The following is a 27609-nucleotide window of genomic DNA, read 5'->3' on the forward strand; positions in this document are numbered from 1 at the left end:
CAGTGATACATCTAAACTATTATATCATTTTCTCCTCAAATTTATAATAATCTCAGCTATGGTAAATAATAGAAATTACTGCCATACTCTTGCTTAGTTCTTATAAAAATTTATAGCAGAAAATATTTTATAAGAATTAATATTAAGGCTCCAGGATTCACATTAAAAGAAGTCCAACCATAATTTTCAGATTATATTATTACATTTTGGCTATAATTTGTCCCTTACAGCTCTGTATATTAAAGTTATAAACATTTTCCAATAGAATAATTTGATTTAAAATACATTAGAATATATGATTACAGTAACTGGTTATATTGCCCAATACTAATTACAGAGTTCTTGTTACTGCAGCATTCTTTATGTGTAGAAATATGGCTAAACACAAATAAAAAATAAGACTAAAACAATTATAATAAACAAGAGAATGAAAGGCATTTTCAAGTAAGATTCTTTATATCTTTATTATATTTATCTATCTACTGGGCTTCCCTGGTGGTTCAGACAGTAAAAAATCTGCTTTCCTTGCAGGAGACCCAGGTTTGATCTCTGGGACGGGAAGATCCCCTGGAGAAGGGAATGGCTACCCACTCCAGTATCCTAAGGGCGTCCCTCATGGCTCAGATGGTAAAGAATCTGCCAGCAATGTAGGATATGCAATTCAGGATATCAGTAAGACATTCTTATATCTTTATTATGCTTATCTATCTATAAAGATAAATAAATTTAAGTGAACTGAAAATACTACTAATCCTAAAGTTATATTTGATTTTGCCATAGGAAACATTATACATAAATTTAAGTATGTGAAGTTAATTATGAATTCATTATTTATAAAAAATATTTTTATTACTAAATGTATTTACAATGATGTCAGCTTCTCATTATGAGATTAAGAATATTTAAATGATATCAAAGAAGTCATTTATAACCCCAAATTAATTAGTTTTTGAATTTTTTTTCCTTCAAAATTGAGACTGTTACTTTAAATTAACTGCAGCATAAAGTTCAGTGCAATGTAAAATTTCAATAATATCCTATATTTTCCATTAATGCGTCATATGTAATTTTTTTGGATACTATAGTTATAAGAATATCAATATAATATTCAAGTATGCTTTCAAAGCCCCATAAATTTTAGAATAGATATAAAAGTACTGAGAACTATAAAACCACAATTTCCAAAAAAAAAATACTTATTAAAGCAGCTCCTATTCTAATAGTAGCATGATTATCCAGTTATTTTTTCAGCTATTAAAAACTATATAAGAATAAATTATCCCATTTAGTCTTATCTAGAAAAACAGGGAATGCTGGCATAACTATTTTGTCTTTTAGATAATATACACATTTTTATTATTTTACAACAAGAACAAATTAAAACTCTTATGCTCAATGTAGCTTTTATAGAAGCTGTCAGAAGAATATTGGTTAAATATTCTGCTTCTTAAAGGGAAAATACAAGAAAAGTTTTGGGTTATTTTCTCCTAACTTTCAAGACTTCAGTGTACATTTTTAAGTTATCAAATATAATTCCTCTTCCTTAAACATTATACTGGCTATATTTCTTCTATAAAAATGTGTTCCCACCAAAAGGACCCTAAAACATTTGGGAAGCTTAACTCCTCTGTTTACACCAAGAGTTTGTTTCATAAAAATATAGGCCTTTAAAAATGGACACAGTTAAAGATAGAAGCCTTACTTATCATCTTTATCTATTCCTTCTCTTTACAGATGAGAACACTGGGGTCCAGTGAGGTTAAATGACCCACTGAGGCTCACTAAACTGGACTAGAATCCAGGCTTCATGCCCTTTACCAATACCCAGTTCCCTTCTAATGTGGAATAATGCCAAAACAAAAAGCTCAGTCAGTTATTAGTACAAACAAGCTTCTATTGCAATAATTAATTTTTAAATGTAATAAAGAAAACACATCATCTGTTTCCTTTCTGACAACTATTATTCAACACGAAGTTTTTCTTCTTGCTCTGTGTATCTCTTATTAGTTAAATTCTATCTCTGGCAATCAGAACAAATTTAAGACTCAGCCCCCTTTTGTAAAAAGTTAGTTTTATAAGACCATATATGTCATTTCTCAATTGAGGGAAAAATATATTTTATTGGATTTCATTTTTATCAACATGATTGTTTAGTACAAAATATTTCTCTTCTCTCAAACCAAGAAAAACTCAAACCTATTCAAGATCTCCCCACCTTTTACTTCAAATGGAATGATTTTATGTTATAGGAAATCATATTTTAATTCTCTGCTACATCAGTTTCAAATGACTGAGAAAAGGAAACATCAATGTAAGGAGTCTGGACACAGCAGTATGGATGCTGGAGAACAGTTCCTCTTCTTTCTCATCTAAGTACACTGGACCTCTGTGAGGTCACCTCTCCCTTCTACCTGCCCAGTTTCCACTACTCCTTAGAGTATCTGACTACAGAGAACATCAGTATCAATACTCCGGCTCTAAAATTCTGAAGAAAGAAAGACAAGTGGCATATTACTGAAAGCATACCTAGAAATTCAGACCTACAGGCTCTTCCCTGAACACTTCTGCTGGGATATAGAATATTCCATGTCTATCTTCCACTCACCTCTTTGCTGCTACTCTGCTCGTGACACAAAATGGATCCTCTTCCACTGGAAAACTGGACAATTTAACCTTATCTTGTTGGAGGAGTTTCACCAAAATTAATGAGATGTTCTTATGTGAAGAGGAAACAGCAATTTTTAACAACAAAACTAGGTTTATTTTTAGAGACACAACTGATTGAAGAAAAAAAAAAATCCTTCTGTACTGAGACATGGCGTACGTGATCTCACCTTATGGGGAGTTTTTAGAAAATTCACTTTAGCTGTGAATTATATAAATGTTTCTGTAAAATACTATTTGGGGAACATAAGAATGTGTTGTTCTTAGCTTTAACTATAAAATCACCTATATTTTCTAACTAATTTTGGCAAGAAGCTTTTGATGTAAAGTAGATGCTTTTGTGAATAAATGTTTTCAGTATGCTTCTTTCAAATTAACACCATCCGCATACAAAGGAGTAAATTCATCTATTCAATTTATTGACCATCTATTCCATCATAAAAGCTCCATTCTACACAGCTATTCATAGTTTATGAAACACATTTATATGCAGTACTGAATTTATATGGGCTTCCCTGATGGTAAAGAATCAGTGGTAAAGAATCAGCCTGTAACACAGAAGACAAGGGTTCAATCCCTGGGTTAGGAAGATCCCCTGGAGAAGGAAATGGCAACCCACTCCAGTGTTCTTTCCTGGGAAATCCCATGGACAGAGGAGCCTGGCAGGCCACAGTCCTTTGAGGTCTCAAGAGTTAGAATAGACTAAGTGACTAAACCACCACAAATTTATATGAATTTATATGCTATGACAACTAGAAAACACATAATTGTTGCTTTTATTCCTTTTCATAGAGAAAGATGAAGTAGGTATAGAACAGATAAACATAGGGTAATGATTAGTACAGAACACTTTTTTTTGTATCGAGATATAATTGACACACATTGTATTACTCTCAGGTATACAACATAATGATTTGATACATGTGTATGGACATAATAAGACTTTTAAAGTGAAAGTAGGTCAATAGAATCAACAGAAGAAATCTCAACAAAGTGTTTTTGTAGACTCTAATTCCTCTAATTTCCAATTTAATCCATTTATCCAGATTATTTAGATGACAAAATTAGAATTCCGGGGAGGTCCATTCCTCTTCCATTGGGAGATTCCCAACACAGGTTTGAATCCTGCCAACTAGAAATCTGCTCCATATTTATAAAAGAACTTTGATTTCTTAGCTACATGCCTAATTTTTCACTATTTGCCATTATTATATTCTTCTGTCAGTGGCACGTAATGGTACCTAATAGTTCAGTGGTACCTAAGCAGACCAACTGTAAATAGTAGGTATGAAAGTAAATATCTTTTATTGACTAGAGTTATTTTGAAGAAGGTAAATGGTTTGGTTCTTAAACAGGAAAACAAACACATTATACAGAAGACAGAATGGAAAATATCAATCTACAAGAAGGTCTTCAGCTACAGGCTGCAGGGCTATGCCCTGCCATTCAAATTATGCTGCTTAAACCACTGATCTTAATGAAGGCACCAATGATATGATGATCAAATCTGCCTGTGACATAAACCAGAGAGGACTAATTTATTACAGTGAAATGTTAAAACCAGAATCCAAAAGGGTTCAGACAAGCTGACACCATTCATCCAAACTAAAATTATCAAATTTCAAAGAGACAAAGGCAAATAATCTGTACTTACTGCCCAATTGTAGGGCAGGACACTTATGCCATTAGAGGTTTTAATTGAATTTAAACTCACAAAAGTTCACAATGAGACACATTTGATAAACACATAACCCAAGTGATAACTGGCTCTGAAGCTAGATTAATATAAACTTAGATGATAGCTCCAATTGTATGTACTGCTGAGGTCATACCCAAAATATTTAGTTATCATCATGGCTCTGTAAAGCAACTAGATAAAAAAGAACAACAAGGGCCTACTGTATAGCACAGGAAACTCTGCTCAGTGTTATGTGGCAGCCTGGATGGGAGGGGAGCTTGGGGGAGAATGGATGCATGTATCCACCTGCTGTCCACCTGAAACTGTCACATTGTTAGTTGGCTATGGGCGTGCGAAGTTGCGTCAGTCGTTTCCGGCTCTGTGTGACCCTATGGGCTGTAGCCCTCCAGGCACCTTTGTCCATGGGTTTTCTCCAGGCAAGAATACTGGAGTGGGTTGCCATGTCCTCCTACTTAACTGGCTATACTCCAATATAAAATAAAAAGGTAAAAAAAAAAAAAAAGACATGATTTTTAAAAATATAAATAGAATACAGTCAGGAGGCAGAATTGACAGTAGAGAATGTGAATAATAATAGTAACATTAGTATAAAAATAATAATTATTAATAGCTATGGATCACTTTAAGAGCTTCTCTGGTGGCTCAGTGGTAAAAATCTGCCTGCCACTGCAGGAGATGTAGGAGGCTTGCTTGGGTTCCATCCCTGGGTCAGGAAGATTCCCTGCAGAAGGAAACGGCAACCCACTCCATTATTCTTGCCAGGAGAATCCCATGGACATAGGAGGCTGGCGGCCTACAATCCATGGGGTCGCAAAGAGTCAGACACAACTTAGCAACTAAACAACCATAGATCATTTGTTAATGTCATGTCCTGGGCTATGAGATTACCTCAAGGTTTGTACAAAACCCCCAAAAGTGGTAATTTTATCTATCCTCATTTTACATGTAAGACAAAAAGGCTGGGACATAGTATTAATAATTTGACCAAGTTCACCAGATAATATTATAGATATTAAGGTAAGAATTTGACTTTAGCCTATCTACTTTCAGGGTCTGAACTTCTGGCTACCTAACCACCCACCTATCCAGTTACTGTGACCCTAACTGCATGCTAGGCACTGAAGCCCTGGAATACAAAAGAGGATGTGACAAGTAAGAGAATCTGACTTCAAACTTACATTCCAATGAAAGAGACAGATTTTTTTTTAAGTAAAAAAAAAATCATAAAAAGTTGTAAGTTTCATGACAGAAACAAACAAGGTACTTTGAGAGAATAATAGGGTGGTGTGCAACAGGATATATGTTAATAGAGAAGTGAAAACATTTAAGTGGAAACCAAAGAAAGAGAAAGAGTTGGTTAAGCACAGGAAGAGTGAAGAAGAACAGAAAAGGTCAATGTTTGTCCAAAGGCCTTGACATCTTTGAGAAACTAAAGGAAAACTATGAGGCTCGAGTGAATGAAGACAGGAAGAATAGATAAGGGTAGGTATTAAGACAGTTGGTGATCAGATTACACAGGGTGTGGTAAACTATTTAAAAAAAAAGTTTGGATTTATGTTTCTAAATGCAAATGGGAAAATATCTCAATCTGTTAAATGGAAGAACACTGATTCAATTCACAGTTTGTCTTTGCTAGTGTGTTATATACATATTGAAGGGGACCGACTTCATGAAACTAACATTGTGGCAAGATAACAAACACAATAAATGGGTAAGATATAGAGTACAATAAAGCAGAAAGGGGAAAGAGTGTACTGGAGGAATGGTATACAATTTAAAATAAGGTGGTCAGGGATGGGCTCACAGAGATCATATCAAAGCAATTATTTGCTGGGTAGTGATTAAGCTAGTGATCCATAAGGTTATCAGGCACAACAGTGGTCCAGGCAAAGGGAATAGAAAGACAAAGGCCCTGAATAGGATTGTGTATCTGATGTGTTTGAGGAACAGCAAGGAAGCCAGTGTGACTAGAGCAGACCAAAGGAGGAGAAAAATAGGAGATGAGGGGCAGAGAGGTTAACTAAAGGGAGGGACTTTGCAGCATCTTATAGATCAACTGTGGAAACTTTGCCTTTCCATATCTGAGGTAGGGAATCATTGGTAGTTGCAATCAGAAGAGGGACAGTATTTGACACAGATTTTAACAGATCCCTCTGTCCATAAAGGGATTAAAGTGGGTTGAAGCAGGAAAAAAAGGAAGCCAATTAGGACAGTACTTCAATAACACCTGTAAAGATGGACATGGAACAACAGACTGGTTCCAGATCAGGAAAGGAGTACATCAAGGCTGTATGTTGTCACCTTGCTTATTTAACTTATATGCAGAGTATATCATGTGAAATGCCAGACTGGATGAAGCACAAGCAGGAATCATGACTGCTGGGAGAAATATTAATAACCTCAGATATGCAGATGATATCACATGTATGTCAGAAAGCAAAGAAGAACTAAAGAACCTCTTGATGAAAGGGAAACAGGAGAGTGAAAAAGTTGGCTTAAAACTCAACATTCAGAAAACTAAGATCATGGCACCTGGTCCCATCACTTCATGGCAAATAGATGGGGAAACAATGGAAACAGTGACAGACTTTATTTTTGAGGGCTCCAAAATCACTGCAGATGGTGACTGCAGCCATGAAATTAAAAGACACTTGCTGCTTGGAAGAAAAGTTATGACCAACCTAGACAGCATATTAAAAAGCAGAGATATTACTTTGCCAACAAAGGTCTGTCTAGGCAAATCTATGGTTTTTCCAACAGTCATGTATGGATGTGAGAGTTGGACTATAAAGAAAGCTGAGCATCAAAGAATTGATGCTTTTGAACTGTGGTGTTGAAGACTCTTGAGAGTCCCTAGGACTGCAAGGAGATCAAACCAGTCGATCCTAAGGGAAATCAGTCCTGAGTATTCATTGGAAGGACTAATGCTGAAGCTGAAACTCCAACAATTTGACCATCTGATGCAAAGAACTGACTCATTGGAAAAGACCCTGATGCTGGGAAGATTGAAGGTGGGAGGAGAATGGGATGAGACGGTTGGATGGCATCACCAACTCAATGGACATGGGTTTGAATAAACTCCAGGAGTTGGTGATGGACAAGAACGCCTGGCCTGCTGCAGTCCACGGGGTCACAAAGAGTCAGACACGACTGAGACTAAACTGAACTGAACTGAAAGATGACAGTACTCTGAACTAGAGCATAGCAGTGGATATACTGGAAGAAGATATATGGGTGGCAAGTAAGCTTCTGTAAAGATATTTAATATCACTAAACATTAGGGAAATGCAAATTGAAGCCACAATGAAATACCATTATACACTTACCAGGAATGGCAGCATATAAAAAGACTGATCAAACACTTTAAATAAATATAATTGCTGAAATATAAATATCATTATAAAAGAAGTTATTTTCACTCTGAATTTAAAACTTTCTAATTAAACTTATCTCTTCAAGAAAATTAGAGATACCAAGGGAACATTTCATGCAAAGATGGGCACAATATAGGACAGATACAGTATGGAACTACCAGAAGCAGATGATATATTAAGAGGAGATGGCAAGAATACACAGAAGAAATATACAAAAAAGATCGTAATGACCCAGATAACCACAGTATTCTTGCCTGGAGAATCTCATGGACAGAGGAGCCTGGCAGGCTACAGTCCATGGGGTCACAAGACTCGCTAAGACATGACTTAGCAACTAAACCACCACCAACCACACTGGTGTGACCACTCAACTAGAGCTAGACATCCTGGAGTGCAAAGTCAAGTGGGCTTTAGGAAGCATCACTACGAACAAAGCTAGTGGAGGTGATGGAGTTCCAGTTGAGCTATTTCAAATCCTAAAAGATGATGCTATGAAAGTGCTGCACTCATTATGCCAGCAAATTTAGAAAACTTAGCAGTGGCCACAAGACTACAAACGGTCAGTTTTCATTCTAATCCCAAAGAAAGAAAATGCCAAAGAATGTTCAAACTGCTGCACAATTGCACTCATCTCACACACCAGCAAAGTAAAGTTCAAAATTCTCCAAGTCAGGCTTCAACAGTACCTACGTGAAGTGAGAACTTCCAGATGTTCAAGCTGGATTTAGAAAAGACTAAGGAACCAGAGATCGAATTGCCAACATCCGTTGGACCATAGAAAAAGCAAGAGAATTTCAGAAAAACATCTACTTCTCTTTCACTGAGTATGACTTTGACTGTGTGGATCACAAGAAACTGTGGAAAATTCTTCAAGATATGGCAATACCAGACCACCTTACCCGCCGCCTGAGAAACCTGTATGCAGGTCAAGAAGAAGAGTTAGAATCAGACATGGGACCACGGACTGGTTCCAAATTGGGAAAGAAGTACGTTAAGGCTGCATATTATCACCCTACTTATTTAACTTATATGCAGATTACATCACGGGAAATGCCGGGCTGGATGAAGCACAAGCTAGAATCAAGATTTCCAGGAGAAATATCAATAACCTCAGACATGAAAATGACATCACCCTTATGACAGAAAGTGAAGAGGAACTGAAGGACCTCTTGGTGAAAGCGAAAGAGAAGCATGAAAAAGCTGGGTTAAAAACATTCAAAACATTCATGGCACCTGGTCCTATCACTTCATGGCAAATAGATGGGGAAAAAAGGAAACATTGAGAGACTTTATTTTCTTGGGCTCCAAAATCACTGTAGACGGTGATAGCAGCTATGAATTAAAAGACGCTTGTTCCTTGGAAGAAAAGCTATGACAAACCTAGACAGTTTATTAAAAAGTAGAGACATTACTTTGCTGACAAAGGTCCATATAGTCAAAGCTATGGTTTTTCCAGTAGTCATGTATAGATGTGAGAGTTGGACCATAAAGAAGGCTGAGAGCGAAAGAATTGATGCTCTTGAACTGTGGTGTTGGAGAAGACTCTTGAGAATCCCTTGGACTGCAAGGAGATCAAACCTGTCAGTCCTAAAGGTAACCAATCCTGAATATTCATCAGAAGGACTGATGCTGAAGCTCCAATACTTTGGCCACCTGATGTAGAGACAACTCATTAGAAAAGACCCTGATGCTGGGAAAGATTGAAGGCAGGAGAAGGGGATGACAGAGGACAAGATGGTTGGATGGCATCACCGACTCAATGGACATGAATGAACAAGCTCTGGGAGATGATGAAGGACAAGGAAGCCTGGTGTGCTGCAGTCCATGGGGTCACAAAGAGTTGGACATGACTGAGCAACTGAACACAATTAAACTTAAAAGCTTTTGCATAGCAAAAGAAGTCATTGACAAAGCTTGACAAAAAGACAAACTACTGAATGGGAGAAAATATTTGGAAATGATATGACAAATATGAAATTAATATCCAACATATATAAATAGTTCATACAGCTCAACATCAAAAAAGCAAACAACAGAATTTTTAAAAATGGGCAGAACCTAATAGACATTTTCCAAAGAGTAAATGCAGATGGCCAAGAAGCACATGAAAAGATGCTCCACATTGCTAATCATCATGGAAATGCAAATCAAAACCACCATGAGATATCACCTCACATCTGTCAGAATGGCTATAATCAAAAAGCCTGTAGATAACAAATATTAGTAACAATGTGGAGCAAAGGGAACCCTTGTATATTGGATGGTGGGAGTGTAAGTTGGTGGAGCCACTAAGGAAAACTGTATGGAGGTTTCTCAAAAAGCTTAAACTGGAACTACCATATGATTCAGCAATTCTACTCCTGGGTATATATCCAAAAAGCAAAAACAGAAACACTAATTCGAAAAGACCCATGTACCTCAACATCCACAGAAACATTATTTACAATTGCCAAGACATGAGAACAACTTAAGTCTCCAGCAATAGATGAAAAGATAGAGAAGATGTGGTGTACATATACAATAGAGTACTACTCAGGCATAAAAAAGAGTGAAATTTGATGGACATAGAGGGCATTATGCTAAGTAAAATAACATAGAGAAAACAAGTATGATATCACTTATATGTGGAATCTAAAAAATATAACAAACTAACAAATATAACATAAAAGAATCAGACTCACAGATAATAAACCACTAGGGAATAAACAAGTGGTTACCAGTAGTGGGGAGCAACACAGGAATAGGGGAGTGGGAGGGACAAACTATTGAATGTAAGATAGGCTCAAGGAAGTATTATACAACATGGGAAATAAAGCCAGTATTTTGTAATAACTGTAAATGGGAAGTAACCTTTTGAAATTGTATTAAAAAACTTTCTGCCTGATATAGCACAACAAAGATGAACTAGGAGTTAGAGGATCTGTCAACTAGTTTAGGCACGATTAATTATTTGGGCTTCCCAGGTGGCGCTGGTAGTAAAGAAACTGCCTGCCAATGTAGGAGACATGAGACATGGGTTTGATACCTGGGTCAGGAGGTATCCATGCCCCTGGAGGCAGGCATGGCAACCCACTTGAGTATTCTTGCATGGAGTATCCCATGGACAGAGGAGCCTGGTGGGCTACAGACCATATGGTTGCAAAGACTGAGACATGACTGAAGTGACTTAGCACATGTGCATTAATTATTTAAAATTCTTTAGCTCATTTAGGCATTAATTTATTCAGTCATTCAACTAGCAGATAAAACTTGTAGTAGGCCTTCTTTGTGCTGGATACTAGAGAGACAATGATGAATGAGATATGGACTCTGACTTTGTCGTGTACGGACATTTCTGGCAAATGATAGCTTTCCTGGGCTCGGTTGTCTCTCCTCATCTCTTATGCCTCCTCTTGCCTTCAGGTATATATAGAACAAACAGTGTCTTTGCATATTTTATCCATTTTGCTGAATGACCTTCCATTCCCACTCTTTTTTCTCCTCCAGACTATGTTGAAATATGGATTTTATGGTAGAATCTTTTTTATAACAACTTTATTGACATAATTCACATACAATTCCTCCATTAAAGTATATCATTGAATGTGTTTTAGTATATTCATAGAGGTGGGCAACCATCACCTTGACCAATTTTAGAACATTTTTTCACGCCAAAAGAAAGTCCATACCCATTAGCAGTACTCCCCATTTGCCTTCAATCCACTCAATCCAAGCATCTACTAATCTTTCTGTCTCTATAGATGTGCCTATTCTGGATATTTCATGTAAATGGAATCGTACAATATGCTGTCTCTTGTGACTAACTTCTTCCACTATGTGTAATATTTTCAGGGTTCAACCATGTTGTAGAATGTATCAGCACCTCATTCCTTTTTATTGCCAACATATAGCTGTATAGATACAGATAATCACATTTTATTTATCCTTTTATTAGTTGAAAAACATTTGGGTTATTAGTTTGTGGCTATTATGAGTAATGCTACTATAAACACTCATGAACATGTTTTTACATGGACATGTTTCATTTCTATGGGGTATATATGTAGTAGCAGAATTATTGGTCATATGGAAACCTTAAGCTGAAACTTTTGAGAAACCATCAGACTATTTCCCAAAGCAGCTGCACAGCTTATAATTCTGCCAGTAATATATGTCATTCCAATTTCTCCACATCCTTGTTGACACTTGTTATTATCTATCTTTTTGATTATGGCCATCCTAGCAGATGTGAAGTAGTATCTCATTTTTGGTTTGATTTGCATTTCTCTGACAGCTAATGATGACGAGCATCTTTCCATGTGTTTATTTGCCATTTGTACATCTTCTTTGGAAAAACATCTATTAAGATGCTTTGCCTGATTTTGAATTGGGTTTTTATTATTAAATTGTAAGCCTGCTTTATATATTCTAGAAACAAGTCTCGTATCAGATAGGTGATTTGTAAAAATTTTCTCCCATTCTGTGGGTTTTCTTGCCACTATCTTGATGATGTCCTCTGAAGCACATAAGTTTTTAATTTTGATGATATCCAATTTATCTTTTTTTTTCTGCTGTTGCTTATGCTTTTAGTGTCCTATCCAAAAAGTCATTGCCTAGTCCAAGTTCACAAAGATTTATGTCAATGTCTTCTTGTAAGAATTTTATAAGTTTAGCTCTTACATTCAGGTATTTCATCTACTTTGAATTTACTTTTACATATAGTAAAAGGTAGGGGCCCAACTGCATTCTTTTACACCTGGATATCCAGTTTTCCCAGCATCATTTGTTGAAAACCTGTATGTCATCCATTGAATTGTATTATCCATGTTGAAAACTGACTGACTGTTGTGTAAAATATTTTTGAACCCTCTCCTACCACAGTAAGCTACCTTTCACTCAGCCCTCATCTCATCACAGTTAATGGTCTCACCAGACTATAAGAGTTGTGTGAGTAATAAATATATTTTGTTTCTCAATGCAGCCCCAGTGCCTATTTGTTAGTGACACCTGATAAGTTACCAGTACTAATAGTTAAATAAATGGATTCATTAAAATGAATGAGAGGCAGTCACTCTCAGCTCACTCACAGCCTAATCATTTCTGAAATGAAGGGGCCAGACTAACATTGAGTCTTATTGATTCTCAGTGCCCATCAAACTATTGCCCCTTATTATCTGATGTCCTCCCTTTGATCCTTCATATGTAGCCACTGAAACAAGGGAGACAAAAGATAAAAATTACCTTCATGAATTTTATTGCAATGTGGTTAGAAAGCATGGTCTGAAAAATGCCAAGCTATATGAAGTTACTCTCAACAATCAGCAATGGTTGAGGGAAATGGGAGTGGAGAAGAGGAATGACAGCAGTTACAGTTTTAGAAAATCCATGATTATGGATCCCTCCTGAAAATACTGATGGAATATAATGATGGATCTGTGGTTATGTTGGCCCCTTCTGAGTTATAATTGAATGTGAAACTGAGTAAGTAGAGGTAAGTAAGTAGAGGTGAAAGCCTAGTTATTCTTAGTATGACTTTAGAATGCCTTGTAAAATCTTTCTCATTTTCTCTTCCTACTTTGTTTTTCTTTTCCTCTTTTCTTGTTTTTATAACTGGAATAACTCAAGGTTCCTTTGTTCTCTCCTGGCTGATGAGGTAAGTCAAAGATATTCCAAATTCAGCATTTAGAGACTTCAGGCTCTGCTCAAGAAAACCCTGTTTATCAGTAAGTCATACTTCTTATATTACATATTAGTGAAAAAAAAGAAAAATATATATATATAAAATAGACACATACACTCATACATTATCTATACATATACACACACAAAGATATATTTATAGATTTTTAATACATAAATAGATATTTGATCCATCCATTTACCTTAACTCCCCTTTTAGATCAAAACATATCTGGCTCTTGATATATAAACCCTTAAACAGCTTCAATTACTATGCACATAGTGGACTTTCAGTTACTTAGGGAAAAAATACTGTCCCAGCCCTATTCTTTTGTGATAAACTTAAGTGTAGAGGTAAGTTGAAAATGACAGCCTAAAGATTCTAATTCAAATTAGGATATGACAGTTACCTCTCAGTATGAGATTACCATATTAAGTAAGTCAGACAGATAAAGATAAACATTATACCATTTAAATGCAGAATTTAAAAACATGATACAAATGAACTTATTTACAAAACAGATTCATGGACAAAGAAAACAAATTTATGGTTTCCAAAGGGGAAAGGTGAGCGCGTGCTCGGTGGTTTAGGTTAGGGCTTAGTTAAGCTTAGCTTAGTTTAGCACTAAGCACTAAGCTTAGTGCTTAGTCGGTTTAGTATCCGACTCTTTGCGACCCTTTGGACTGTAGCCTGCCAAGCTCCTCTGTCCATGGGATTTTTCAGGTAAGAATACTGCAGTGGGTTGCCATTTCCTCCTCCAGGGGATCTTCCCAACCCAGGGATCGAACCCACGTCTCTTACATCTCCTGCATATGCTTTATATGTAGAAGTATGTACATTTTTATGTACATATGTGAATTCTCTAAGAGAATTAAAAATCTGTTCTTGTTCTGATGATTAAAAAATCAAAGAACAAAAAATATCATATTCTAGGTCATCTAGATCTAGTATTACCATAGCATTTCCTTCCATGGCTCTGTTTATGAGATAGCACAAAGGAAAAACTGAAACTTAAAGCATCAACTATTAATGCCACGTCTCAAGGGGTTACCAATTTGTTCCTGAGGGTCAAGGGTTCACATAGATACAAAACCCTGGCTGAGAGTATTTAATTCTGCGGGCTTCCTGAAGAGTGACTTCTCTGCCAAAATACTGTTGAGAAGTTTGCTATTGCCTAAAATCTTTCCTATAGAACTTCATTCTTAATTCAGAGTATATCTTTAATTCTTACTGCAGGTTAACTGATGTCTATCTTGTAACTTAATTCAACTGTTTAAAGGCTAGACATTTTATTGCTGTAGCATTCATCATAATGAAAAGAATATAATCTAAGGCCGATAATAGTGAAAAGTTCATTCTTATCATAACAGAAATGTCATTTTTATAAATCAGAGAGAATGGCAAGTTTGGAATAACACTTGAGACTGCACATAATTTTATTGACTTTATTAATACTTAATTCATAATTAAGAATAGCAGAAATATATTTATGTTTCTGGAAACATGGGCATTCAAGACATAAAGAAAATTTAACTTTCACTTAGCCAAGCTTCTCACTTTACTGGGAAAGAAAATGAGGCTCTCAGAGGTTTGCTCAGGAAGTTAGGTGAAAAGTCAAATCAGGAAGTCAATCAAGTCTTTGGACTCACACTCCACAGCTAAAATAATACGCTGTACACTCTGTGTTTCGCCTTCCATTATCAGCCATGTGGAAATGTTCTACAAATCATTAAGGTTTCTTATTTCTAGACAACTCATCCTACTCAATTCTAACACTATTTTTAAAGTAGGAGTACACTTTGGTTTTAAACAATACTTTTTATTTATTTATGTTTGGCTATAGTGAAGTGAAGTGAAAGTTGCTCAGTCATGTCCAACTCTTTGCAACCCCATGGACGATAGAGTCCACGGAATTCTCCAGGTCAGAATACTGGAGTGGGTTGCCATTTCCTTCTCCAATATTTGGCTGTGCCAGGTATTAACTGCAGCATGCAGGGTATTTAGTTGTGGCATACAATTTCTACTATCCAAAATACTATCTTGAGAAGTTTGCTGTGGCCTAAAATCTTTCCAATAGAACTTTATTCTTAATTCAGAGTAGACTTTAGTCCTCATTGCTGATTCAGTTCAGTTCAGTTCAGTCGCTCAGTCATGTCCGACTCTCCGTGACCCCATGGGGTCACTCTCCGTGACCCCATGGACTGCAGCACACCAGCTTCCCTGTCCATCACCAACTCCCAGAGCTTGCTCAAACCCACGTCCACTGAGTCTATGATACCATCCAGCCATCTCATCCTCTGTTGTCCCCCTCTCCTCCCACCTTCAATCTTTCCCAGCATCAGAGTCTTTTCAAATGAGTCAGTTCTTTGCATCAGGTGGCCAAGGTATTGGAGTTTCAACTTCTGCATCAGTCCTTCCAATGAATATTCAGGACTGATTTCCTTTAGGATTGACTTGTTGGATCTCCTTGCAGTCCAAGGGACTCTCAAGAGTCTTCTCCAACACCATAGTTCAAAAGCATCAATTCTTCGGATCATTAACTAGTGTTTAATCAGCATATGGGTTCTAGTTCCCTGACCAGAGATGGAACCCAGGCCACCTGCATTGGGAGCATGGAATCTTAGCCATCAAACCACCAGGGAAGTCCCCTAACACTCAAATAAAATGTCATTTTGTTGTATGTCATCTGAAGTTTGCAAATCTTAAAATTGTCTCATTACATAGAAAACACTAAAAAAGAAATGAAAAACTTACACAAATATTCCCAAAATAAGATATGACTTCTGTGCCTGGTGGTAGGACATGCAGAATGTTGTAAGTAGGCAATTACACTGGGATTCTGAGACTGATATAAGCCTTTTTCCTATGGGCAATCTTTTATAACAGGGATGTGGCACTTGAAATACTGAGGTCAGTGATACAAGCATGCTATGGAATCAAAAGATACATACATTAGTTGAATACTTCCTCCTTTCCCTACAGGCCCATCTCCATTTCTTTGTTCAATCTGCCTTCTTCCAACCTACATGCCTTCATCTCCCACCCATGGTGGGCAACATCCTTACCATCCTTCAAATCTGTCCTCTCTCCTTCTCCTAAATCCACATACCCTTTGGTGGTTTGCTAACGACAGTTACTATGGTCTTTGACATATACTTACTTGGAAACCTATCTTATTGATACACACTCCCCTTTTTAAGATCAGAAGTTCACTGCAGTGTAGGGAGCTCAGCCTGGTGCTCTGTGGTGCCCTAGAGGGGTGGGATGAGAGAGTAGGAGGAAGGGGATATATACATAGAGCCGGTTCACTTCCTTGTGCAGCAGAAACTAACATAACATTGTAATGCTACTATACCCCCCAAAACAACAAAAAAGAACAGAAGGTTATTCTAGGTCAGGACAGTACATGCAATATATGGTTGTTGAATTAAAGAAAGAAGTAAAGTCTAGGGCAAAAGGATTCTAAATTTATAACAGCATCTGTTCTCTTCAAAATATGACATATCACTTTCTTTTGAAAGCACTGGGTTGACCAGAAAGTTCATTCGGGTTTTGAACCCAAATGAACTTTCTGGCCAGTCCAATCCATGTAAATGACCACAGTAAAGTGATCTATGAAGAGAAGGCAGCAACAACGCAGCAACACATAAAAAGCTTAAGATACTGTTAAGTGAAAAAAGTAAAAAACAAAAGTATATCTAGGCGGTATTTACTACTTGAAAATAATATATATGCATATGGACAAAAAGTGGAAGGTAAAACAGAAAAATGAAAACAATTTGCTCTATTGGGTGATGGAATCATTGGCTTCTGTGAATGTGATTCTGTTTATACAATAATTATTGCTTTTTAATGTATACATATGTAGTAATTAGTAATATTTATACTGGATATTGGTACTAATATTTCTGGACTATAAATAAAGCAGCTGTAGCTGTCCTATGTCTAATATCATTCAGTTTGCTGGCCCACATGCAAACATATTCAAAGAATTGCTGTTACCGGGTAATCACCAGAATTTCTGACTTTGTAGCTAGAGAAGATGATCTGTAAGGTTAGAAGGTTGGGTCAACTTTTAAAGTCAAAATAAGTATGCCAAAAATTTTTAAGGACCAAAAGATGTATCATTCACTGAAACTGAAATAGAGCAAAAATTACATTTCTTTAGAATCAATAGTTTGTATGACTTCCTTAAACACAAAAATGTTTTTTGACTTCTCTTTACAGTTTTATACTCCTATCCAGAGGTAGGCATTTATCTAAATGTTTATCCCATAACACATATTATTTCTAAAAGGGCTTGTTTTGTTTTATTTGTACCATTATTGCTAAATAGCCCTGAATTGTTACTTTCATTTACATTGTTTCTGCTTACACATTTGATTTTTTTAAAGATGTATCATTACAGTGAATAGCATTATCATCTTACCTAGAAAATCAAATGACTTTTTTGAGCATATGAATTTCTATAGTGTTTTTATGAATGAGATATACATATACTGCCACCTAAAACCACTGCCCAAATCATTATTAAAGTTATTCATGCTAAATGCCCCAAGGACCTGCAACTTGATATCCTTCACTGGATTGATGTGGAACTGTTTCTTTGTTCAAAAAAATCAAACTTACTTTTCTTTACTGCTAATTTTCTGAGCTTATGAGTGTAATTATAATTTTAAATGAAGAAATTAACTTTATATGGTGTTCCAGAAAAATAACAAATTGGTAATATTTCATTAAATGGAGATATGTTAAATTATTTACATAACCCTATTTGTCCCATTCAAGCACCCCACAGCACAAGAACAAAAGAAGCTGATTTATTAGACATACGCCAGGGTGAAAATTTTTCTCAGAATTCTTGGTTGGGCTGTGATAAGAACACAAATTTATCTAAGTATATTGAACAATGCTTTAGGGCATACTTAGGGAAGATGCTATTTAAAAAAAAAAAAAAAAAAAGCCTTATTGCATCACACACATGGAACCAGATTCTCCTCTCATGGGCTGCAGCCAGCATGAAGTTCACACTACATTAATTTGCACTTGTCGATATGCTACTTTACAAGTATTTTTAGGCACATTCAAATGTGTACTCTGGCTCTTAAACTAGAATATAAACCCCCTAAGGGCAGGACCTGGGTCTTCCAGTTATCACCCCACAGTGTCTAGTGTAGCTGGTGTGGGCAGGCCAAGCCCTCTGGAATGGCTACAGTCTAAGTGAGGAGCAGGGAGAGGAATGTGCTAAACCTCCATCACTGAAAGAGGGTGTGAAGAACACTGGAGAGCAACTCTGTCATCACCAGGACCAAGTGATTACATGTACGAACGGCGTGCCCAAGTGGCCCCTCCCAGTCATTTTTCAGAGCTAGAAGTGAGACTGCAGGTGGTAGATGGATAGTCTCTGAAGCCTAGCTCTCAGAAGCCATCCATTAATCTTAGTAAATTCCCCAAAAGCCCTCTGAAGAGAGTATATAGCATTACAGACACATAAGAGAGAACAGAGCCGAACACGATTTTATTTTAATCTGTAAGTGCTACATTATGAATGAAAGTGAAAGTGTTAGTCACTCAGTCATGTCTGACCCTTTGTGACCCCATGAACTGTAGCCCCTAGGGTTCCTCTGTTCATGGAATTCTCCAGGCAAGAATACTGGAGTGGGTTGCCATTTCCTTCTCCAGGGGATCTTCATCAACCAGGGATCAAACCCGGGTCTCCTGTTTTGCAGGCAGATTCTTTACCATCTGAGCCACTAGGGAAGCCCTAAATTATAGAAAAGACAAATATTAATAACCTTAGTAGCCACATTAATACAGACCATGAAATGTTCCTAGGATGTTTCCAGAATCAAATAAAAGACAATGGACCTCAGAGATCCATTAGCTGGGTCTTCAGGTAGAGCACATTACGGCTGCTGTTTAAAGCTAAAAGTTTCATGATCTGTTACAGCAATCTATTTCAATCTTCTTGCTGTCAGAAAATTCCTATTTTGGGCTACTGTAATTTCCAGTTGCTGTGATTAAATCTCTTTGTTCTTATTCTTTCCTTACTAAAGATCAAGAACAAGTGTTTAACTTACTTCTTGAAATTATGTCAAGTCCTTAAAGACAAGTGAAGCAATGCTTCAGTCTTCTCTAAGTAGAAAGGTACAATTCTTCAACTTTCCTTTGTTGCTTTTATTTCTCAGGCCTTAAGTAGGTCGTACTTTAGGACATGTAGGGCTTCCTCTCTACACAAAGCCATACAAAACAGATGTACTACTCCCAACAACCTAATTAATTCAATTGAACTTATAACTCTTGTGTTGACACAGTCCACATTTTTTAATGTCAGCATTAAAGTGTGGAGTCATGTTGCTGTAGATATGAGCAATCCTCAAATCCGTTTTTTGCCCTAATTTTCTAGTCAAAATTTGCAGATTTATTTCTTTTGTATATGAGCTTTACCCTTAAATATTTTCTTTGATTACCCCATTCAGGTAATTTTGAACTTCAACACTTCCTATGCAATATTAGCCACAACTACAGAGTTCTAACTTACACCATACTGATAAGAAAGTCTTATTTTTGACAGAAATTAAACTAACCTAAATATTTTGTACTATTATTATAAAACAATTTATGTATTTATATTTGTACTCCCATCCAAGCCATTATTAAGTCACATGCCTCTAATCAGACAATAACACAATGACCAGTCATATACCCATCTGCTGATGCCACTAGATGACTAAGAGATCAGGCATCAGGCACATTTCCTATACTGCGAAATACTCTAAAGCTGTTACATTATACTTCAAGATCGGTGAGTCTTCAATCTCAAAGCTTCACATTCTAGAGGGCAGGGGAAACAAAAGTTTTATCTTTATCCTCAGGGCAGGGGTTGGCAAGCTTTTTCAGTAGAGGCTCAGAGAGTAAGTATTTCAGTTGTGGGGGCTATGCCACAGCTTCTCAACTCTGCCTTGTGGCAGGAAAGCAGCCATAGACAGTACATTAACAAGCGAGTGTTAACCATCTTCTATGACAACTTGATTTGTAACAACTGCCTGCAGGTCAGAGCTGCCGGTGGGCTGTAGTTTGCTAGCCCTCTTCTACAGCTACAGGGCACCTGTGCCTAAACATACGCTCATATCAGTGTAAGTAGGCATGTATATATGTGCCTACAAAAAGGTGGTCCCCAACCTTTTTGGCACCAGGGACAGTTTTGTGGAAGATGATTTTTAAAGTTGTTTTTTATTTTTTAATTGGAGGAAAATTGCTCCAGTGTTATGCTGGTGGCAGACAGTTTTTCCACGGAAGGAAGTGGTGGGGCAACGGTTCCGGAGATAATGCAACCAATGGGGATGGCAGATGAAGCTTCCCACACTTGCCTGCTGCTCGCCTCTTGCTATGTGGCCAGTTCCCGACAGGCCTTGGACCACTACCGGTCCCAGGGATTGGGAACCCCTGCATCAGCACACCAAATCTTTATCTGCTTATCCCCAAAATAGGGTGGCTTCATGGGCGTGTGACCAGTGTGCTCATATAGGGACCTGTGTTTAGAAGGGCTCTGAACCTGCAGTTTAATGCTCTGTGGTCAACGTTTTAAAATTCTCCTTAATGTTTTATGTTGGAATCTGGGTTCTATAGGTGAAGTCTGATGGCACCAATGGAAGCCCCACTCTCATCTGTGGTCTTGTCTCTCCACTGTCTCATGGCTTGGACACTTGTTCCCTCTCAGTTTCCTCTTCCTGGCCCCTGGCTTGGGACTGTGCTGCCCTCCACCATGGGTGGGACCAGGTCACAGCAGTTTTAGGGGCTGGAACATGTTCTGCTGGGCTTTGCTGATGGCTGAGAATCCACCTGTAATGCAGGAGACCTGGTTTCGATCCCTGGGTCAGGAAGATCCCCTGGAGGAGGGCAGGGCAATCCACTCCAGCATTCTTGTCTGGACAATCCCATGGACTGAGGAGCCCGGCGGGCTATAATCCATAGTATCACAGAGTTGGACACAACTGAAGCAACTGAGTAAGCAGGCATGCACCCGAGTTCCGCTATTATCCTTTACATCTGGGTGGCAGGGAGCCTGGATCTGAGCTTGGGAAAGGCTGGGTTGAGTATGTATGTCCCTGACATCTGAGGGTAGGACATGGAGCTGACAATCCCTGCTCCTGCCTGACGGCACGACAGCACACTCCGTGGACTCAGCGTCGAGCCTCTGCCCACCCTGATCCTAGCACGTGCTGCCCAGCTGACCCACCCTGGGATGAAGACTGACTCTTCCCCACTGGGGCATGGTATACAGGTGTTTTGACTGGTGGCATGGAGAACCTGGAAACTATGGACCCATCTGTACACCCAGTCACGGGGCACCTATGGGGGTCTGCAGCCCCCACCATGAGTATCCCATGCTGGAGGGGGTCCAACACTAAACAGCAAATAAATGACATGCAGGGGGAGGGAGGAAGAGGGAAAAGGAGAGAGGGGGAGAGAGAGAGAGGAGAGAGGCTGACTGCAGGAGAAAGGAAATGTTTCATAATTTATTACCTTTAACATCACTTTTTTCCTGTTTTTTTTTTTTTTGAGCAAAGAACCTTGTATTTTCATTTTGTATTAGGTCCTAGTCAAAAATTAGGGACTTAGATTAGAATCATCTCTGAGACTCATCCCCCAAAACGGAGGCTAACAAAGAAAACTTCACTTATGCATCACTTATTTCAGAGTGCTATCCTTCGTGCTTCCAGGGCTTCCTGCAGCCTTCCTAAATCTTAAATGTAAGGCTCTGAAATTAATTATATATTTTGAATATCAGACTAATGGGCTCCTTTCAGAATATGATGATTGGGGTTGCTGCAAGGTAGCCATTTCCTTCAGATAGTTTGCTACAGAATTAATTCATATTTCCTTAGAATGGTGATGAAGTACCTTACAAATATAAAGCACTATCAAGACATTATGCTTGAAACTTATTGATAATAACAGACAGAAAAAAGCAACATTTTTCTAAGATTTCCCTTTATTTTCTATTAAAGAAGATAACACAACATTCTAACATACAAAAACATAACTATCTTCCTGATTCGAATAAGCTGACTACAGTCATTGTAGAGATGGTCAGAAAAGATTGAATATGGGTTGTGCATTATAGGATATTAAAGAATTACTGTTAATATTGTTAGGTGTGATGACATAGTGATTGTGAAAAAATTCTTCATAGGTGTACACAGAAGTATTTATTATGGGTGAAATGACTCAATGTCTGAGATCTGCTTTACATATTTCAAAAGCAGAAGAGAGGGAAAAAGACAGAAGAGGAGGAGAAGATGAAGAAGAAAAGGATGATAAAGATGACAAGGAAAATGGAGAGATAAAATGTGAAGTAGATGGAACAGAATTGCAAAATGAGGAACCTGGGTGATGGAGATGTGGGATTTCATTGTAATAGTCTCTTTATCTTCACAAATATTTTAAAATCCCCATAGTAGAGTGTGTGTCTGTGTCTAACTGTTGCCTATAAAAATTTTCTAGTAAAAAATCAGGGCACAGATTTTTCATTCTTCTACATACCAAATGTCCCCCTTTTTTTTTTTTTTTTTTTGGTGCTAGAAGCACCCTCTGAGGCTGGCAGGAGCTCTAACTGAAGAGTTACAAAGGAGTTAGTTGATGGGAAGGATAATCTGCCCATCAACTCCTGACACAATAAAAAAAGAGAAAAGGAGAAAATGGGAGGAAGAGATTGTCATTGTTACTCTCCTAACCTTTCCTTCTAATTATGCCAGAGTCAAGGCTTGGGTCACAAAGAAAATGATTTTGATGCTCAACCATTTGCCCTATTTTGTATACATCAAAAAAGCTCTTGTTCTCACCACATTCCAATCTGACAGTTTCCCACCTACTTTAAAAATGTATCAAGAGGCCAGATTAACAAAAATATAAATAAACGGACCATATTACAAGGAACACCTTGTTTGTAAACATAGAGATAGCCTTCCTGTTATTCTGAATTGCATGATATGTAACACTTTAAAAGTGAAATCGCTTTATATTATTTTATAGGTATTCAGATATATGTTCAACAGCCCAGCTTTTAAAAGTTAAATGTAAATTTCTCTCCTGAGTGCAGATGGTGGCCAAGCAAAGTAGCTCTTCAGTCCTAAAGACAGAAGGTCAGGTCATGGCTGAAAGACCAAAGAACAATTGCTGCTTTGCTATTCCAGATCATTCATGGAATGAGACACCACTACTTTCTTGTTTTGAAACTGTCTCTTCAATTCAGAATAGTTACACAGAGTACCTATAAGATTTCCTCAAATTCTGTCCAAGAAAAAAATAGTATGCACATCACATTACAAACATCTTGGAAAACTATTAGGAGATTTTATCCCTAACTCTGACATCCTAAAAAGGCATACCTCTATCTAAAACTAACATTGAAATCATTATAAAAACTGTTCATGTTTCACGATTTAGCAGGTAATATTTACAAATGAAAACTGCTTCTTTTAAAAATCCTGCAGAATTTAGCCTTCACATCATTAGTAGTTAATTAAAATGAGATATAGTGAGAAAAGACAAATATTACAAATACTTCTGCATGTGTTATTCATTTATAAGAGATATTAAAATCTTATTGCTCCTATAGTGTTTTTTTTCCTCTCTAGAACATTAAAATGTAATTTTTAAATAGCTTGGAGACTCTACCTTATGATATTTTTTCAGTTAGTCTAAAATGTTAAAAAAAAATGTTATGCTAGCAGATGCTACAGAATAACAGGAAAGGTATATAATAATGCTAGGGAGCATGACAATATGATACCTTTTTTAAAAAGTTATGATACATCAGAAAAGGAAAGTTCCACGTTGGTTGGTAATACTAGACCTTCAGTTTCTGATATAAAGGATTTTTAATTCCACTATCAGGCACGCCCCCAACTGGATAGAATAAAATAGTGTCATTATTTGAACATAATGAAATGTACATTATTTGCTAATAATAAAAATTCTTCTGAAAATTTAAAACTCATTATAACACTGTGAATGTAGTGGTGCAAAAGTAGAATTTGATTTTGGCTGTTTGGATTTTATTTCAGTACCAGGAATTTCAGCCACCACTTGAAAAATTTTTTGTAATAAATTTCATCATCACTTTCATTTTCAATACTTTTCCTGATTGTCTTTGCACTATTTGCATAGAGAGCTGATTGGGTTGAAAAGCAAATATGTTGGAAAATTTGGTAAAAAATGTTGAACTAGAATATATTTCAAAAAATTTACTTTGGGCTACCCCCTTTTAAACCATAGCGATTTCTTTAAAATAATGACACTTAGAACTCAGTCTTATTTTAATTGAATAGATTTATCAACCTGCTTTCACTGAATATAAAGAATGAAAGCTTTCAATGTTCTGTCACACAAAACTAAGAAAATCAAAAGTCAGTATATTTGGAACTGCCTCGCTAAAAACTTTATCCATGTTGTCAATTAAAATTGAAGTATCTACATGATCTCAACAAAGATATAATGTAAAACATCTGTTCAAACTTAAATTGAAGTAAGTAACATTTTTTCCCTAGCATTTCCAGTTTTACTGTATTTAGGTTTCCTGAACAAACATATTCATGATAGTCTTAGTTAAAACTGGTTCCACTCTGCCAACAATCAATTTGATTGACATGTTTACATATCAACTCATCTCATCTCACAAATTTTAAACTTTTTCACTTAAAATTGGATTCAAGTTGGCATTTTTCAAGAACTTTATTTACATATATTTTAGGTTCAAAATGTGCATTAGAACATTTTTTTTCACTTTTTAAAGTAATGGATACATATATCCAAATGTATATTTATGACCTGTCAGATTGGAATTTAATATGCATGCAGTTGTATTCTCACAACTTCATGTGAAAGGTGATAATTTTAGGCAACTGTATATGAAATTCTTTTAATAGTATAAATTGAATCATTCCATTAATTAGAAAGAATATAATAGAAATAAATGACTTAGGAATAAAATCACAAAAATTTCAGGAAAAAAACATTAGTTATGTCTTTAATTGCTGCAGGTACTACATTTGTACCAAATCTTACCTGATCTTTAATTTCAAGATCCCTTTTAGTTTTTGTTCTGTACTCTCTGTGCTCCTTTTCGGCCTCATCCTTCTCCATTTTGGTTTTATTCAATTGATAGCGCATTTCTCCACACACCTGTTAGATTACAAAAACTAGATCAATAGCTACTGGAATCTACTAGGCAATGCCTGCAATCAGATCTTTTGGTGCCCCCTAGAGGTCGTATTAATAAATACAACAGAAGTTTTCTAAGAATGGCATTTTCTATTTGCATATTCAATATATTGTTAAGATGTGGAGGCAATATCAGATATTATTGAGCCTTGCAACTTCAAATTACAGATAAAGCAAAGCATAACCAGGGAACTCTGGCAATATACACAAGAATTTTTCATGTAAAATAAGAGTTTCAATTGCATATTATCATCTAAAATGCACTATCATCTCACTTTTAAATAGGTAAAATTATTAATTAAAATATTAAGCTATGTTATTATTCATTAAAATTGTCATGGTTAAAGATACACTCTATATTAAAAACTTGCCTTGAAACTCTATATCAGTTAGGTTTTTATTTAAGGAAATTAATAAAGGAATTCTTCTCTCTGTTAATAGACTATATTATTAATATTTAGGCATAGAGTAGAACCCAGCCAGTATTTACAGTAAGCTTTGTAGATAATGTAAGTCTTACCATGCAAAACACTATGTGTTCAAGTTAAGAAAATTAAAAATCACAGACTGCAATTAAGCCCACTCTGCTTTTAAAATAACTATGGCATTCAACATAAAAGGAAAATATACATGTAATTGAAATGATTTTAATACAGAATTAAACAGTAAACACATGTAGTATCTAAAAATTATGTATCATCCTTTATATATTCTTTCAATCCAGGCCATCTCCATACAGATAAATACGTTTGGGAAATGCAACTAGCAGACAAATCTAAATAAAGAAGTTACAAACTTCTGAGACAACTGAGAACTTGTAGGGAGATCAAATAATACGTGTCTGCTAAGTCAGTTTCTAAGTTACAAGTATGAGATTTTACAAATTAGGTATCATCCAATGGCTATTTCTACCTGAAACTTAAATTTTGGTAGTTCTCTAAAGTGATTATTAGAATTTTAGAAATTAGTTTCATCATTATTGAAGTTTTAGAATCTTGTAAAATCTATATGCACTTCCTATGTTCAAATAAAAAATACCTTAAGACTAAACTAGTCTGTGTTTGAAAATTACAGTGACAGGATAGAAGAAAAACTAAGTTTCTCCCCAGTGACCCTCAAAAAGTTTTTAAAAAATGAATAAAATTACTAAAAACTGTACTTGAAATTCAGATATCTTCAATATGTGAGTTGATCCTTTCCATTTCAAAAATATTAGTAATGCATAAAAAATTATTAGTTAAAGCTACATAAAATTTAAAAAGTAAGAACTACAGAAAAACATGAGAGGAGCCCTAATTGTCTTCCTTCACTATTTCAATCTATTTGATTTACATATAAGAATACAATTTAAAAATCCAAATTATAATACCAACACATAACAACTACACAGCCATGGTGCTTAAAACTCAATATCAGTACAAAATTATCGTATATAATAACTACCTAAGCATTAAGTCCTATTTAAAATAATTTTATCCCTTAAGTGTATTTTTAAAGTTTCCCTGCCTCACTAATTTCAGTTTAAAATGCATTTGTTAAATTTATTCATAACACTTAAGTTTCATCTAAAATACATCAACAAATTAAATTTAACTAGGATTATATTATCCCAGAGTTGGAAGCAATCACACAGCACTCCCCTGATGTCTGAGTCCTTCTGAACAGTTCTAAAGACAGAGTAATCATTCTTTACTGTCCATATTTCAACAGGAAGTTCTCTCCTTATAATGAACAAAAAATCCTCATGTAGCTCTCACCTATTATCCAGGTCAACCATTTCTATCCCTCTGTACCAATTCCCTCACTTCTGTCCCCTACTTCCACACAAACACATCAATCAAACTGGCAAATATGATATTTTAAGCTTCTGCATGAACTAGCTGGAATTCTAGAAAGCAAATGAAGAACTATATAAACTCAAGGGAAAAAAAGAAAAATTAGGCTTTCTTTCCCATTATATATTAAAGATAATTCAAATTACTGAGTTA

General features: G+C 36.3%; 1 protein-coding gene across 10 annotated transcripts in view; it reads right to left on the reverse strand.

Moving 5' to 3' along the window:
* The window catches only part of SDCCAG8 (SHH signaling and ciliogenesis regulator SDCCAG8), a 245892-nt gene that overhangs the window by 129105 nt on the left and 89178 nt on the right, over positions 1 to 27609 (reverse strand). For all 10 annotated transcript variants that reach the window (XM_061160253.1, XM_061160254.1, XM_061160249.1 and 7 more), the window contains one exon: positions 25466 to 25582. In XM_061160253.1, the coding sequence (XP_061016236.1) occupies positions 25466 to 25582 (117 nt within the window). The remainder of the gene's footprint in view (positions 1 to 25465; positions 25583 to 27609) is intronic.

This window comes from Dama dama, chromosome 14, assembly GCF_033118175.1.
Source record: "Dama dama isolate Ldn47 chromosome 14, ASM3311817v1, whole genome shotgun sequence".
NCBI lineage: Eukaryota > Metazoa > Chordata > Mammalia > Artiodactyla > Cervidae > Dama > Dama dama.